The sequence below is a fragment of the Trematomus bernacchii genome, unplaced genomic scaffold (genome assembly GCF_902827165.1).
Source record: "Trematomus bernacchii unplaced genomic scaffold, fTreBer1.1, whole genome shotgun sequence".
Taxonomy (NCBI): Eukaryota; Metazoa; Chordata; class Actinopteri; order Perciformes; family Nototheniidae; genus Trematomus; species Trematomus bernacchii.
The window spans coordinates 225,780-243,717 of NW_022987720.1; the positions used below are offsets into that span (position 1 = coordinate 225,780).

Here is a 17,938-nt window from a genome sequence, read left to right on the forward strand (position 1 = left end):
GAATTAAAGAAAATAAACGAAGGAAGCTGAGATATTGGAGGAAAATAGAAAGGAACAGAAGCAGGAATGATATCGCAGAGAGGGGGTAGAAAAGGAGGGAGGAGAGAGAGGTGCTTTGGGAGCTGAACATTATTTAGACTAAATGAGGTCAAGACCTTGAGATATACCCTGAATCTTAAGTGTGTGTGTGTGTGTGTGTGTGTGTGTGTGTGTGTGTGTGTGTGTGTGTGTGTGTGTGTGTGTGGTGTGTGTGTGTGTGTGTGTGTGTGTGTGTGTGTGTGTGTGTGTGTGTGTGTGTGTGTGTGTGTGTGTGTGTGTGTGTGTGTGTGTGTGTGTGTGTGTGTGTGTGTGTGTGTGTGTGATGCCTCATGCCTCATGCAAACACATTTACACATCATTCACTTTCGGCCTGCGTCTTCCTCTCGTACCACATTGACTTCTCTCTCTGTCTCTTATTCCTTCTCCATTGTTGCGGGGTAATAAGGTCACTCGACCTTACATTGACCGCTCCTTCCTGCATCGGGCACTTCCTACACGTCGCCTTGGGAACAGACAGCCAATGGCAGAGCAGATCATAGAGCAAAGGTGTCCTGCTAGTGCGGACTGCTATATCACTGTCTACACATTTGAATCCTTTTTGGTAACAACCGCAGCACACACACACAGCACTGTAGCCCCTTTACTGTTCACTCTTCATCCGAGAAAAGGATGTAAGGTACCACCTCTGTGTTTAGTTACAAGTTGAGCCGAACAAAGCACTTTCAGAGAGGGCGGCGGCGGCGGCGAGGTTTTCATTTTGACTCGAGTAACAAATACAAAACTATCTGCCTTGACATCAAACAACACCGAAGCAATAAAGGGGGTCTTGAAATTCAATTTCAAAGATCGCAATCGCGCTAATGTTCACCCACAGTGCCACAATCGACCAGCGTGCCAATGTGTGTTTTAAAGTTGTATGTTTTGAAGATGTGTATTAAAACAGTGTCAGGTTAACCTTGAGGTTTTCATTGAGGATACCAGACAGTCACCCGGTGTGTGTGTGTGTGTGTGTGTGTGTGTGTGTGTGTGTGTGTGTGTGTGTGTGTGTGTGTGGTGTGTGTGTGTGTGTGGTGTGTGTGTGTGTGTGTGTGTGTGTGTGTGTGTGTGTGTGTGTGTGTGTGTGTGTGTGTGTGTGTGTGTGTGTGTGTGTGTGTGTGTGTGTGTGTGTGTGTGTGTGTGTGTGTGTGTGTGTGTGTGTGTCCATTGATTCAAGTGCTCTGTTTTTGAGGCTGTTCTGCCCCACTTACACCAACACCTGTTTTCACTGCTTTGTCCAACAATTTGTTCGATGTCCATGCTTTGTCTGCTCTCTGTTCTCACAAAGAAATCATTCCCCCTCTGTTTCTGCTGCTCTCTTTGTCTCTAGTTGATGGGGTTTATCTACGCCTGCTATGTGGTCAAGCTCATTTCGGAGGAAGAGGATAGCTGTAAGTACACAAACACACACATTGACCCACCCTGCATGTCTTTACTCATACCACTGTAAAAGATACTGTTTCTATCCATTTCCTTTTCACTAAGTCTCGCCATTGTCTCTACACTTGTTAAGCGTTTCATTCTGCACATATGAAGTTTAAAGTGATAATGGAAGCCGCTTTAACATCCAAGTTCTTTGTCATTTTTTAAAAGTAGCTCCTTTTTTTCAGATTGAGGAAGAAAAAAGCTAGCGCCCCATTTCCCAGCTAATTAGGCTTACAAAAGCACAAAGAGCTGGATGAAAAGCCTGTTTCCAGCTTGTTTGAAAAAGAACACTTAAATACGCCCTTCATGGCTTCACACATAACATTGTGCTATTAGGCTGTGTGGAATAGACGTGAAAAAAGGAACAATATTGTTTTATTATGTCAGTGAAAAGCTACTTGGTCCTTGTATTGTGAGTATGATAAGGAATAGTGCACAATCACACTGATATTCCTTCTATCATAACACTTCTGCGCTTTATACATTACATTTATGTTCATATTTTCAAACAGTATTTTCTTGCTTTTTGACATTAAAGAGGACGGGCTTTAAGGAGCGTTGGCTGGTGGTTGTTGGAGTGCTGACAAACACTCTGCTTCATCTATTGCTTAAACTTTTGCTCTTGTGTTTTTCATTTTGGAAAGGTCAATACAAGACAAATCCCCCCCGAAACTCTTTAAATGTCAAGTATCACTCTTACTACAGCCCTCAAGTGTACTTGAAAATGTGACAAAAATGCAAGGACCTGCCGTCAGGGTTTCCATCCAAATTGGTTTTAATCTCAAACGGGAGAAAATCCAGGTCAAATATGATCTGTTTATTAGGCTAATAAACAGATCATAAACAGGCTATATAAAGAATAATGCCTAGCCACTGCATTAATGGTCTCTCCAACTTCAGACCGTAACTCACCCATCTTGTTTACAAAGATCCGTACCACCAATATGTTTTCTATATAAGGATAAATGGAAATGTCCTGTTATAATGTAATCCAAAATGTGTAGAGAAGTTGAGTTGAGCTCATTGGACTTATTATTGTACAATCCCTTATAGTAATCGGCAGCTTCTGGAGGGGGTGATAGCTTTTTGGAGTCATCATCATAGACATTATTACCCAAGAGATACTGATCCGACCGATTTTCCCGATCCAAAAAAATGTGATTTACCAATTAGATATATTTGATGTAGTTTAAGTTGTATTTGATGTGTGTCGTTCTCCTAAGGCTAATACATTAATAATAAACAGGCTATATGAAGAATAATGCCTAGCCACTGCATTAACGGTCTCTGCGACTTCAGACCGTAACTCACCGTCCCCTTTTGAAAGAGGAATCAAGTCAAACTTGTTAAGTGAATGCAATCTGTACATTCACTCCCTTGGCGCTGAAGCAGCAGGTTTGAATGAAGCCATCTCGGACTGGAGGGAGTTTACTGATACTTCAAGTTGGAATTCAAAGTGAAACCTGTAGCCTCCAGCTCATTCATTTACAGTGGCACACAGAGAAGGAGACGAGAAGAGAGAGTGTGTGAAGGAGTGCTCGGTAGATTCATGCTCGATCAAAGTTGTCTTTCATTCGACTTCTCTCCTACATGCTCACCACTTTGAACCACCATCACCAAGCAACAGGCACAGGGGGGAGTCAAAAAGGGAGGGAAAGACCAACACAAATGTTTAATTAATCTTTATTCAATGTTTTATCAATGCATCTAATCATCTTTACAACCATTGGGATGAATGAAACTTCTACAGTCAAAGACTAGACAGTATCAATGAATTGCATTTGAAGTGTAATACCAGTAACAAGTGGGGAAATGAGGCAAATCAACATCTTAATTCTGCGATATTAGTATTTTGAAGGCAGCGTGTTCCTTTGAGCATTAATTTAAATGAGCCCATTTACATGAGGCCATCAGTTTAGTTATTCCATTAAAGTAGACTCTTTGCAGGAGGATCAATACGCAGCCATGTCTTATTCAACACTGAATTGAGAGTGGTCTTTGCGAACACATCAATATTGATAGGTGATAAATGCAGACTGAATCCATGGAAATGATTCAAAGAGCTGAGAATAGACACATTTGTATTTATTATTTGCATTTGTTATAAAACTGCAGTTCAATGCCGGGTAAGACCTTTCTACCGTGAGGTCACAGATCCTTTTTAAATCATCACAATGTTAACAAGTTAAAAGTCATGTAAGGTTGAATTGATCTCAAATGTATGGAGTATAATCAAGTTTCAGGGGTTATTCTGAGACGTTTTTTGGTAGCACTGCATTTTAATAAGCTTTGTGATGACAGGAAACCTAAAATGCCACTTGTTTTCCGTGTCTGAATAATTAATGTCTCACACTTATTATTTGGCCTTTGCTTCACTGTTGTATTTTGGCCCTTGGCTGTCGATACTGCACATTTTAGCTTTATTCGCAGCCTGAGAGTGAGATCTTGTTAGATATAAACAACAATTTCAGTGCTGTGCGCTGTGTTTCTATGCCAGAGTTCATGTGCTTAGTGACATGCCAAATGCGGCTTGTTAAATTCTCCCTGTAGCAACTGAAATATCTGGCAGAAGCTTTAAATGATAACCTTTAGTTTCCCGTTTTAAGCCCATATAAAGACCATCTTATCAATCAGCTGAGTGATGGCGACCGACACAAACACATTATTTACGGCTAAAGTTAAAACAATTTTTGGTGTTTCACATGAGAGATTTTAACCTCGCTTTTCTCACTTGTTCGGAAAGTATGATGTAACTAAAAGGCATCTCTGAGAGGATAGACCTCCGCCAAGGCCAAATACCTTGCAATATCGACTAAAGTGAAAAGTATGTGTTTATTCAGGCTGTGATTTGGATCAGCTCCACATTTGAATTCTTCCTTGGCCCATGCTTCACCCTTAAACCAAGTTGAATGAAGACAGAGCTAGTCGTTTTTCTGTAACCCTGCTGACAGAGACAAACAAATCAAAAACATAACCTCCTTGGTGGAGAAAACAATGTGCAATATTTCCATGCAGTATGACATTTAAATGAAACTAAAGCAATGAAAGTTGTGTGATTGTTTGCCAATGTTGCCAGAACTTTCCAAAACAGAGTCCTGATGAAGCATATGTGAGTTTTAAGGGTTTAAACAAATACTTAAATTGTTCATTCAAAATGTAGCTAGCATAAACTGTCAGACTAAGACAAGAATATTTTACTAATATCTCACTCTCAGGCTGCGAATAAAGCAAAAATGTGCAGTATCGACAGCCAAGGGCCAAAATACAACAGTAGCCAAATACAACAGTGAAGCAAAGGCCAAATAATAAGTGAGAGACATTAATTATTCAGACACGGAACAAGTGGCATTTTAGGTTTCCTGTCATCACAAAGCTTATTAAAATGCAGTGCTACAAAAAAACGTCTCAGAATAACCCCTGAAACTTGATTATACTCCATACATTTGAGATCAATTCAACCTTACATGACTTTTAACTTGTTAACATTGTGATGATTTAAAATGTATCTGTGACCTCACGGTAGTTTTAAAGAAACACATTAAGTTTTTAGGGCCGTAAAAATATTCAGAGGTATTTCACCACTATGCATTAACAGCTAACCATCTATTGCTTGTGTGGTTAAAAGTGTTTTGGGAGCTAAAGCCAAGCCCCTGGGTAAGAGTCGGTGTACACCCTCGAGAGGTCGCCAGTCTATCACAGAGCTAACACATGCAGACAAACACATTCACACAACACGGCCGATTTAGTGCTTCAGGGACATCTCAGTTGTATATCTTTTTTTTTTACTTTGCACACAAATAGGCAAACATACTGTAAGCCACACCTGTCATTTCCCCACTTCTTCTCAAGGAACAAATGTGATCAGATGGATTGAAATGAAAGGTTTGAGGCTTCATGAATATGTACTCAATGGCAGCGTCATGTCACATGCATCATTTTCAATGTGACAAGAAGATAATTCTCTCCAGTGTGATTTTTGCATTTGTGGTAATCCTGTGTTTGCTGTTCTGTAAGTCCCTAACACGGCTTCGGGAAAAAGCTCTGCGCGATAATGCAGTGTGGAAGACCAGACAATAATCAGGGAGCTTTGTAGGGAAATGTGCCTTGGGTGAAAACGCTAATACTCACCGAGGACCAATGAAGGTTTTTGAGTTGCTGAGAAAGCTAATTACACTGATAATTATTCTGTGCATGTGTGAACAAGTCTGTGTGTGATAAAGTCTGTGTGTGTGGATTTTGTGGTTGTATCAGTGTGTGGGACATGATCATAGTGATGCTTATCCGTCTCAGTGCTGCATGAATGTGTCAGACAGATTCATGTCAAACATCTGCCTGGAATCTTTGTCTGATCATTCTTTAAAGAGGCCCATTCATTCAGGTTCATATATTTTCCGTTCCATCATTGTATTTTGTGCCTCTGACATGTTTACATGCTTTAATGTTCAAAAAGCTCTTTATTTTTCTCATACTGCCTGTGCTGCAGCACCTCTGTCTGAAACCAGAGCCCAGTCTGCTCTGATTGGTTAGCTGGCCGGCTCTGTTGTGATTGGTCAACCCCTTAGAGTTGTCCCGCCCCTTAGCGTATCACGTACAATGTGTTGGAGCGCTAGACAGTAGAAGCATGTGTGTTACATCGTGATGTCACTATGGTATGTAAACAAGGAGTCCAATGGAGGCGTTTCAGGCAGTGGGAGAGAAGGAACTTTGGGATTTAAGCCTTTGCAGACCATTTATATGCACACAAACCTATATGACACACTCCATAGCGCCCCTTTAAATGAGTGGAATCCTTTTTAAGTGAAAACTCACAACTGGGAAAAACCACAATAATTTTAAATAATCTCATCATCATTGTTTATTTAATCACAAGTAAAAAATTGCCATCAAAAGACATATTGGAGACATCCGACATGTGGTTTACCCTGATAAGATATACGAAGCTTGAAAATAGTAGCCTAGACACTAAACATAAATCTTTTACATTATATATTATTAACACATCTAGAAATGGAGGAGTTCATGTATTATACAGAAAATGTACAAGTCAAAAAACATCCCAAACATTTACCAAAAACTCAACTACTCTAATCCTAACTACTAAATGGCCTTAAATATGTATTTCATCAGTCTTAACATCGGTTCAACATAGGTAAGATATATTCAACACAGAATGTGGTCATACAAAATCAGAACATCTGTTCTTTAATAGATCAGACTGCAGTTTCTGGGGCAATTGTTCCTCTTCTCATTCGCTCGTTGGACACCCCCAGCCCCTTATGAATAACATCAGAATGTTAAAATGAGCCTCTATTCAGCTTGATAGACAGCGCACTGACGAGGTTAGAGGCTCCATTTCCTCTTGCGTTGGAAGGGTCGAGCATGGCAGAAAGTCTGCTGAGATGATTTGACTGCAGCATGAATCAGCAGGAAACCCTTAGCGTTCACACCGGGCCATTCTGCCACAAAAAGGATCCTCACAAAAGAAAGGCAGAGGCAATGTCTCCTCTGCATTGTCTGACTGAACAAGCACAATGAGCACAATGATCATCAAAATATCACATTATTGCAGCAGTCGAGAAAACCGCTGACAGACAAAGAAGATCATCTGTTGTCCCGTCGTGTGGTGTAATCACAATTTCACATGAATGCATTAAGAGGATTAAGTGAGAAGTGTGAAAAGACGTTGTGGCTTATGGTGACATTCTTTTACCCAACTTCGACAGAATTAAAGAAGAAGATTATTATGTATGAACAGATAGATTGAAGATGATCAGTTTGTTGGTCCGATTCACTAAAGCTTGGTTTCTCTTTTTTTTAAGTTGTTTTCTTTAGGTAAGAAATATACGAAAAATAAAATGTACCTTGTCTTCTATAGATCTTAAACTATTATATATACTTTTCTTTTTCTCTAGGTCATTTTTCATTGCTTACAGTTAGTTCAAAATGCAGCTAGCAGGCTGAACACTAGAACTAGCCGTCGGTCTCCTCATATGCCCCGCTCTTGCGTCCCTCCAGACGAAAATATCCTGTTGATTACATTTAACGCACTTCATGACTAGTTCGGATTTATTTTTTTTATTTTTCATCCGCTCAAATCCTCAAATATCGGCCTGTTATGCCACCCCTGCTCCAAATCCAAAACAAAAATGTATCGCTGGTTAGCTTAGCTTAGTTTAGCATAGAGGCCGCACATAGGGGTAAACAGTAATCATGACTCTGTTTAAAGATCAAATCTGCCTTTGTCTGACTTACTTACATAATATTTAGTTTGTCAAATCTGGTTAAAAACAAAAAAAAAGCAAAAAAAATGTGTGTTATTGAAAGCGGGTGAATACAGCTATATAAAGACAGACAGTAAAACAAAAAGTGTTCCTTTTAACATTAAAGCATGTACACATATTCTATTTGAAACCAAAAATACAAGCATGATACATAAAGCATGATATTGTGTCATTTAAGGCGAGTATGTTCTGAAAGCCAAGAAATGAAACCATAACCGCACCATTACATATTCATGTGTTTTATTTATGGTATTTTAAATAGAGGCATAAACATGCTAATTAGCGTAAAAGGTTTGGTTTCCACATCAGGTTTGGTCTCATATCCCTGCTTCTTGCCGACTTAAGGTGTACTTAAAGCTACTTTCATCTCCACAGTGACAGCCAAATACCACATTGTACTTGACGCTAGGAAACCTCACTCAATAAATAAGAAAGTGCGCTCCTGATCAAGGCAAGGAAGTACCCTTTTATGAGCTCGACAACATCAAAGCCCAACAAATATACATCATGGCTTCCTCTCTTCAAAAGTCCAGACGCTCTGCCTCAGCCCGAGAAACTGGCGAGCCATCCTAGATAATTTAAGAGTCAAGAGTATTCTCAAGGCATAAATATACCGCTCCATAAGTCCTCTTCAAAATAGAATTACATCTGAGTCACATTGTGGTACAGTTGAGGCAACATTTAGTTTTGAATCATTTGAATGCCAAAATCTGCCATTATCTAGTCAGAGCAGCAGCGATTAAGGTGGTGTTTCTGGTACACGATGTACCGTAGAGACGTCTGTTGGTGTAGGAGGCCCGACGCAATGAATCATCTGTGGTCGCAGGCTCCCAGTTGATAACCACAAAGGATTTCTCTAATTGGTGCTTTGTCTTTTGTTTTGTGCAGTTGATTTTATAGGAGGGTTCGACTCGTACGGCTACCAGGGCCCTCAGAAGACCTCCCACCTTCAGCTACAGCCCATGTACATGTGAGTATAGCTGAAGTCTGTGTAATCATCATCTTTTAATCACATTTGATCACATAGGCACAATATTAGTCCCAATTATTATAATACGTGCATGTTTTGTGTTTTCATTTCTCACATCCTTAAACCCTCCTAAATCCAAACCCGCTATCAACAGCAAACATCGTTAGGGGACGTTTCTCTGTGTTTAATATCTGGAGTTCTGCAGTGAGGCTGATATTAGCACATTCTTGCCGCATCAGCGTAAGTGTTTATCATGTATCAGCCCAAGGTCTCTCTTAGAACTTGTTGTAGCGCTTTAATATCGCTCCCTTCACAAGTGGCAAATAAATGTGTTGTGTGTGAGAAAAAAACAATTCTAGCTAAAACTGTTTATCAGCTGTTAAACCCAAATTAACTGAAAAGGGCATCCTCCTGATGTAATCCTTGTGCGATTTGTTGTTTTGGAAGCTTTTATTTTGTAGTTTATACAGTGATTTCCACAGACTCAAAACAACAAATGCCAGTTTGTCAAGATCTTCAGCTTTTCTTAGGCCCCGGAAGCCTATAGGATAACACAAAAGGAGTCTGAGTCCAGGCTTAGACATCCCAACATCAATCTGAATGCACTAAGCAAGAAAGCAAAAGTACACTGTTACAAATAACAAACAGAAATAGGACTGATGTGCAGGAGACAGGTGATCAATAGCTGTTTTTATTAGACGAAAGAGCCGGGGCAAATTAGAGCCAGAGGCAGACGGACAGAGAGAGAAATTGAGATCAAGATGGGCGAGAGACTAGTAGATAGGTAGAGAAAACACAGAGTGATGGATGAAAGGTAGGACTAAACAAAGAAGAAAGGCAATAAAGGGCCCTTCTGTAGTTTTATATGTCCCCTGTGGAAGTCATAACACAGATCATAAATCATCGACCCCCAAGATAATGGCTACAAACACAAACACACACTTTCGCACGATAGCTCAAGCGTGAATACACACATCTGTAAATGTGCTGATAGACGTATTGTGCGCGTACCCTTATGCGCAAACAGATATCGACATGCTCGTGTATGCACACACACACTTGCACAAACATCATCAATATGCTATCATTGTTCCCCAGCTGTTGTCCCTTCACTTTGGTGTTTATTGGCCCCGGCCACAGGGACCAATAAAAAAAGGATCAGCTGTATGGTCCCAGTGGAAATCTCCAACACCCAACTACCCACACACACAAAATAACTTCACAAACATTACCGCCTCCGGTATTTTGTTGAAATCTGCACTTCTTTGCAAAGACATAAAAAAAAAGATCAACTTATTGTTGACCTTCAAAAGCATGTTTTTCTCTGTGTGCATTCAAATGAGAGTTTAGCATAATCTAAAAACATCATCACATCTAACATCACATCTTTTTTTTAAGACAATTGATGTTTTATTTATCCATCTGTTTTTACAACCTCACGATTCAGTCCTTGGTTGCACTTGTAGCCTATTGTCTTTCTCTGAGCTTAAAGTTACATTAGGAATTATGAAACGTTGATGAAGAAACTAATTTAAGCATTTCTTAAGTCAAGGGTGGATTAGTATCAGTGCTATAAGAGGGACATTTCCTCAAAGAAACGTAAATAGTAAACTTATTTTAGAGTCATACAGTAGCATAGCTAATGGACTACTTACTCACTAAACCGTTATAGGAGAATCCTACACTAATAAACTGCTCTAACTACCTCTCTTCAGCATTAAGCTAAGTTGCTTAGCTATCAGGGGGACATTACGTATTTTTTCAATATAACTTTATATTAATATCGCTAACATTAGCCACCGTAAGCTAGTTTTAGAACTGAGTAACGGTGCGTTTTACAGCCAATTAATTCAACTTTTCATGTTTATTCTGCTAAAAGTAACATTGTTCCATTTATATTGTGTCAAGAATTTGTTGCTAACAAATTAAATAATTAGCTCTTTTCTTCTCACTTTTCCTGTTTTTGTCCTTAATAGTTGGGAAGAAAGTATCAAAGTCAGTATGTCCTCAAGCGGCCTCTTGAGTATTATCTTTTGTAAAAATACACAGCACAAGTGCTTCAGCTGTCCTCATTGAACATTATGTTGTTCAGCCTATTTGCCAGACTAATTCACTTTATCAAGGACAATCCTGAGCAAATGCACCGCTAAGCATTTAATCACAAACCTCTTAATCTTTACTGTACTCAATTATACCTCAAGCAGTTTTGTTTTAAGTGGTTCACATTAACATGTACTGCTAAATCTATACTAAAGCAATAAATGGGATTCAGTCACTATTTCGTATAACCTTCTTCTCTCCTCTTTTTTCAGGTCAAAGTAAACCTAGGAGCGCTGCCTTACCAACCACCGCTGCTCAACTTTTACCACAGGATACAGAGGACACTAAGATATTCTGCTTCACCTCCAACCCCCCCTTCCAGTACTTTGTCACATTGCTTCCCTGGTCTGTCTTTCTGCTGTTTTGTAATGGAGTTAGTTCTGTTCGTGATGAAACACTGGCCTCGTGTGGTTGAACACTGTAACTGTGTGAAACACCAGTACAAGCAGCTCCGGTAACAACTGCATTTTCTTCTTGAAGGAAACAACAGGAACCAATGCCTTGCGAAAGAAATTGTTAAAGAAACCAAAAGGATGTAAAGATCAGGATTCCAAGATGTTAACACTTTTTCTTCAAGCTGCTGCAGACAATGCAGATATGCCTGACCAAAGAGTAAAAAAAAAAAAACACATCCTCACGTAAACAGAAGAGCCTGTTAAACCATCTCTGGAAGGTTTTGCTCTTTGTGCCTGACACATCAGACACTGGACTTCCAACCATACTGACCCTGCATCTACTAACAAGACGACCGATATAGGAATGTCAGAAATATTTTCTACAGTTTCTGATTGGTGCACGTTTTGAGCTTGTCTCCAGACTCAAGCTCGAGCACACACCACACGTTTTCATCTGTCGTTTCATCAGAAACGTTGAATGTCAGTGCGACAGTTAGATTTACATACTTTCATTTAAAATGTGCATGTGTATAAAAAACACACAGGCATGAACTGATGCATATGTGAATTCACACACACACACACACACACACACACACACACACACACACACACACACACTAAACAGATGTGTTCACGTTTCTACTGCTAATGTGAATCTTAACAATGTTTACAATAGAAATTCAGTCTGCCGGACAGAGAGACTGACATACAGGAGACTTTTAAGGTCTCGCATCTCAAAGGCTACGGGGTGTTTTCTGCCACATTAAACAGACAGAACAGATGTTCCACATGTGTCCTCCGGTCTCTTGCTGTCTAAATACTTTGTCTTCCATCCAAGACAGACCGGTAGAGGTATATAAAGACAGAACATGACAAAGAAAACAACCCCAGGAGAGGGATTGAGGTCAGGCAACAGTTTCCTTTCCACTTCAGTCCTTTTGTAGCTTCCCTTGTCACTCGCCCATCGTTAAAGCAGGCAAGTTTTTCCCTGCAGTATTTCTGAATAATATTTTTTTTAAAGCTGGCGGTCAGATCAACTGTCCAATCTGCCAAATCTGAAGCATCCAGCTCATCTGAATAACAGAAATAGTTCACACTCTTCCACAGGCATACATCATGAGAAAAACAAACACAACGTTTAACAGAAATGACAATCACAGTTAAAGTGACCTGAATTTGATCATTGATTGGCATCTTTTTGTACCATAACAAATGTGACATAAAGCTGAAAAATGGCCATCATTGCATCTAAGTTAGTAAGTTAATGTTTTGATTTATTTGTTGCATATTCAAACCACTAGAGGATGAGATTGTTGAAAAAAAGGAGAACTAAATGACTGAGGCTGAATCTGCGCTGACACTGCAAACGTTCGCCCTCGCCTGCAGACTAACAAGGACAAAGACGGTACCAGAGAGATTCCAGAGTCACAGCAGCTCCCTCTCTTCACCTCACCACTCAAATGTTAATGTTGAAAGTGCCAACCATATCACCACATCCGTGGAGCCTAGTTTCTGAAATCCACAGACTGGGAACAAAAATAATGGGTCTCCGGTTCAGTTTCTTGGGTTTCCATGTAAGAAAAATAGATATACAGCAAGGATATAAAAAAGCAAAAAAAAACACATTTGCGTTCATTGCTGCCAGCAGATTTTTTATTTTATTCTGCTCAGAAAATTCAACTGATTCCTTCTGGAAACGTAACTTATCATGTTGCATTTGTGTTGCAATCACTGGACCAAAAGTTTGAGGCCTTCTCCGTCAACCAAGGAACATTTCTGTGTGGTAACACAGGCATGACGATGGACTATTCCCTCTACAAGCTACAAAGTCCACCCCCCTCTGCCAGATATCTTCAGCAGTTCTTGTTTTGTAACAAAACTCTGTGGGTACGTTCAGAGTCGCTGCCCCATGAGGCTCCACCGAGAGTCACTCCGGAGGACAGAAACAACGTTGTGTGTGTTTGCATGAGGTGTTTCCAAACTGTTGCGTATTTAATCTCATGCTGCGTGTGACTAACTAGCTACTTAAGATGGGAACTGTTTGGTTTGTTGAATGCTCCTCAACTCTCTTCAAAGAGTCCTAAATGTGAACTTTGTGATTTTTCTATAAATAACAGTCTGAAATGTCTGCTGAGTAAAGGAGATAAAATAGCTACTACAACGTAAAACGACGAAATGTAACTTTGAACTTCTAGACGTTTTTTAATCACATGTGGCCGTGTTTACTGTTTTTTCTAGTTGACTACTAATGTATGATGTTGTGTACAAGTGGGACTACTGTGTTTTATTTCTTCTAATTGTACAGTGTATTTTGAAATGAGAGAGTAAGAGGAGAATGGGAGGAAAGGGAATTAGTTGCACTATAGTCTGTAATTCTTTTATTCACCTTTCTGTCAGGGCAGGAAATTCACTTTCACTTCACCGGATAATTAGCATTACAATTTTAATTTAGATTTGAATCGTCAACCAACACCAATGATTTCTATTTCATAAATGAATTCACTGCAGATGAAGCGTCTTGTTGAAACATTCAAATCAGTAACTAAAGCTGTGAATATTATTAGAAGCATAATTGAAAAAGATAGTCGTTGGTGTAATTAGCAAATTTGAACTGAATCGGAATTTATTTGTTAATTTGTGTTTAATGGAGACGATTAATTCAATTTCACCTGGTATTGTGGAACCAATATTAACGTCAATCTGGCAGGAAATAGAGAAGATTTCGGATATATAATGTAACCCAAATGTATGTGTATGTATGTGTGTGTGCTTGGGTGTGCGTTTGAGACCTTGTACTGCAGTTCATTGTACTTTTCTGTCATGGTGAACTGAACAACGCTTAACCCAGAACCTGCAAAGCTGCGACCTCATCACAAACAAAAAAGGAAATAGAAGAACTCATCAAATGTCGTAAAAACAGCAATAACAACCGTAATAATATATTTTAAAGTAATAATGAAGACAGAATCTCCAGTTTGTTATTTATCTTCACAGTTGCTCGATTACATTTAGACTTTGGAACAGTCAATAGAGCTTTTTCTCTGCAGATCTAAGATTGCACATCTGTATATAAAGTGTTAAACATTTGCAGAAGAAGCTCGAGGCAAGCCGTTATTTTGTTAAATGTTGTTGTTGCAAAGTTCTAAATCTGTACTAATAGTTCAAAATCCCTCCTTAAGTATAACTACTCTATTTTAAGCCTACACATTCTATCAATAATTCATTGTTATTACTGAAATAAATAAGTGTATGAATAATAACAAATGAGAAACAGTATAAATGATTTGATAAATATTTGCGTATTTAACAAATGCAAAGCCCATCAAACTTTAAATATTTTAATAAAATGTTAAATATTTATGACTTAATTGGCAACAATTAAAGGTTAAGGGTGATGACACATATTTAGGTTTTATTTATTAAGAGAAAACCATTTAAAATCTTAGATAATGTTTTTCCTCTGAATTATGTGGATGTGGCAGATTTAATTGTCAGTGTCCAACTATCATCATGTTTGGATTCAAATGTAGCTTAATTCACAATATAATTAAGAAAATAGGTGTTCTGGGTCTTAAAATATTACGTTTGGTGCTTGCATACTTTGTTTAATAAGAAAATGCAGCTGTTAAAGGGACACAAAATTATAATTGGAATGTCATGCAAAAGAAAACTGTATAGGACCCATTACAGAACCTTGAGGTACTTCCCAGCTTAATTTAGCTTCTAAATACAGTTATTAGACAACTTCTCATCTTAAAGAGTAAACGTTTGTCCTACAAATTGTTTAATACTCTGAAAATGTATTGCCCTATATTTTATTTTTTAACGCACCAGAAACAAGCATGTTATAGGAGTATTTAGAAAGTGCAATAACACATATTCATAATACCTTCGACAACTATTCACAATGTCAGTACGTCATCAATGCAGGAACATGCCAGTAAAGTGGCATTATCCAAACTATGTGGCTCTGGGTTGACTTGGTAATGTTCACCATTGACTAGAACATCTATGTGGGTGTCTTCTCTTTTTATGATGGTTTTCCCACAGGTGACTGACTGTACATAAACTAGACAGTTGGGAATAAAGTAGACAGTGGAGAAGGAAAGTTTACATTGTGTCCTCGTTTATTTTGTGTCCTCAAATCCTTTACATTTGCTACATTGTGCATGTGAATAACAAAGTCTTCAAAGTCCTGGGGGTTGAGTTTCTGCTTTCTAGCTAAATGTTTTGTAGAATTTCAGTTAAGAAAAGAAAGACAATTAAATACACTTACAAAGTGACTGAAAAGATGCGAAAGCTGTGGAAACAGGATCTAAAAAACAGCTGAGGGTGACATCACACATATCCTAGTGATATCGGTATGTCCTTAACTAAACACACACACACACACACACAAACAAATCCTTGCCAAGTCATTGCCGGGAAGCACTATTGTTCCTTGGCAGAGGAAACATACTGGTAAACATTAAGGGGAATTGAGTGGGTGGTATTCTTACATGCTCATGTAGTGCTCAAAGGTAAATTCTGTATTAAAAATCCTACAGAAAAATGGTTTTACAGTAAAAAAATAAATATCTACCTTATTAAAAAAGCCCGGTGTGAAAGAAAACACTTTTTTTTACAGATGCAATAGGCTAAGTTTAAGATGGAGTAAATGCTCAAAATTAGAAATACTTTAAATATTTATTTGTATCCTGCAGAGGATCCCCATTTTGTAACCTGTTAAAAGTGGAAGAGTACAATCCATAAAAATGTCTGAAGGGTTTTTCAGGCTTTATGTAATAAGTGGATGACTTGCACTTGTATAGGCTTTTTTTAATAATTTGCATTTTCCACTAAAAGCAATTCGGCACAGCCAGGACAAGTAAAAGCATTACCATGCGTCTTGTGCCCTATGGCATTGATGAGGATTTGTAACGGAGCTAACAACCCATTTTACAGGCGCCCCACTTCGGTTTATTTGAAAGTTGTGCCAACAGCGTTGAACGAAAACATTTCTCGGTCCAAATGACTTTCATTTTTATGTGTTCAAGTGTCACCCTGTCGGAATGAAACAAATTAAAGTTTTGGGGATTTAATAAAGATGAGAAGTGTGTGTGTGTGTGATGCAAGGAAAAGTAAGAAGAGAGCAACCTTTTGAACACTATGTAGTCTGCTAGATAACTAACTTAATAATAACTTTGATATAAAGTATAGCATATAAATGTTTGGGAACAATTTTTCCAGTAGATAAAGGGGACTTAAAGGTCCCCTATTATACTATTTTTCATTACTTTACTATAGGTCTCAGATATATACAAAACATGTCTCTGAAGTGTTTGGCTCTAAACACCAAACAGATCATTGTAGCATCCCATAAACCCCTCTGTTTCAGCCCTTCTTCAAAAGTGCTGATTCTCTGTCTTTTACTTTAGATGAAAATAAGGAGCCACTCCCCACGCCCCTCTGAGAGATATTTGGTTAAAAAGAACACAATGGTGCTCTAGGAGGAGATTCAGGTGATAAGGTGGGCGGGTGTTACCTTGGCTGTGATTGGCTAATGGTTACACAAGCCAAAAAATCGTTATGACATCATAAAGTGGCCAAAATCTGATCAGCTCATTTTCAGAGAGGTTTTTATACAAATGGATCAGGACAAAAAGTGAGCGAATCTTTTTTCCTGAAATGTATGTTTATGTATAAAAGACAGGAAAAAGTGGATTTTGAATAATAGGTGACCTTTAAAGGTGGGGTAGGTCATTTTGGAGAAACCAGCTCGAGTGCGCTAGAATTTGAAAATACACAGCCGGAAGAAATCTGCTACTTCCTTACAGAGCCCCTCCTCCAACACACGAACGCGCACATGACCAATGAGGGCACGAGATAAGTTTGTGCACAGATGGAAGGCTGACAGGCAGGTAGACCAAAATGATTGGTCGTGCTTTTTACAGTACTACGGCTTCCACAGATGACATTTTTTAATGGATTTTTTGTCAAAGCACTTAAGATATTCATTGCTATCGGGATGTTAAGAGCATTCCATGGAATATAACAAAAAGTGTATCTCGAGCCGGTTTCTCACCTACCCCATCTTTAAGATGACGGATATTACCAATGATATTCGGCGGATTCAGGGCTGTCACAATATCAGATTTCCTAACACAATTATCACCGTATTAGGGAAACGACATTATTTTACACTTGCTCATGTTATATGAAGCATCAATAAATATGGCAAAATAGAAATCATAAAAAATAAGTATATTTAAAAAATGTATGCCTATACTACCACATTTAGGCAGATGAGTGAATAGTTCTAATGTTGATGCTGAATTAAATTAGAATTTAAGATTATTTTTCGTTTAATGCACAAATTGTATAAATACAAATATTGGTTGATAAGATGATATTCAAAGTCATACAAGATTGTGAACAAAACAAAGAAAGTTCAGGTCTTGACATTTGATGTTTGACAGAGGCTCTTGAGAAGTCAAGAACTTTAAGATACGGTGAGAAAAGTTGATCCACTTCATACTTTTTGTCGATATTGACAAAGATGTCTTTGGTTAAACTTTGGCCCCTAATGTTCTTTTCATTTCTCTGATATTTGTCAATCTGCCCATGTGCACCCCACCGCTAGGCTTCCCATCGGCCTATCGCTGCTCTCCTGCACGCTGACGCCGAGACCCGGAAGCAGCGAGCAGCCT

The 17,938-nt window shown here is 38.7% G+C and overlaps 1 protein-coding gene across 1 annotated transcript in view; it reads left to right on the top strand.

Annotated features, from left to right (window-relative positions):
* Nucleotides 1-11,323, top strand: part of nkain2 (sodium/potassium transporting ATPase interacting 2) — a 43,496-nt gene extending 32,173 nt beyond the window's left edge. Inside the window, exons 4-6 of the mRNA XM_034143058.1 lie at nt 1,406-1,466; nt 8,670-8,751; nt 11,064-11,323. Of these exons, the coding sequence (XP_033998949.1) occupies nt 1,406-1,466; nt 8,670-8,751; nt 11,064-11,073 (153 nt within the window). The 3' untranslated portion in view covers nt 11,074-11,323. The remainder of the gene's footprint in view (nt 1-1,405; nt 1,467-8,669; nt 8,752-11,063) is intronic.
* Nucleotides 11,324-17,938: the final 6,615 nt, after the last annotated feature.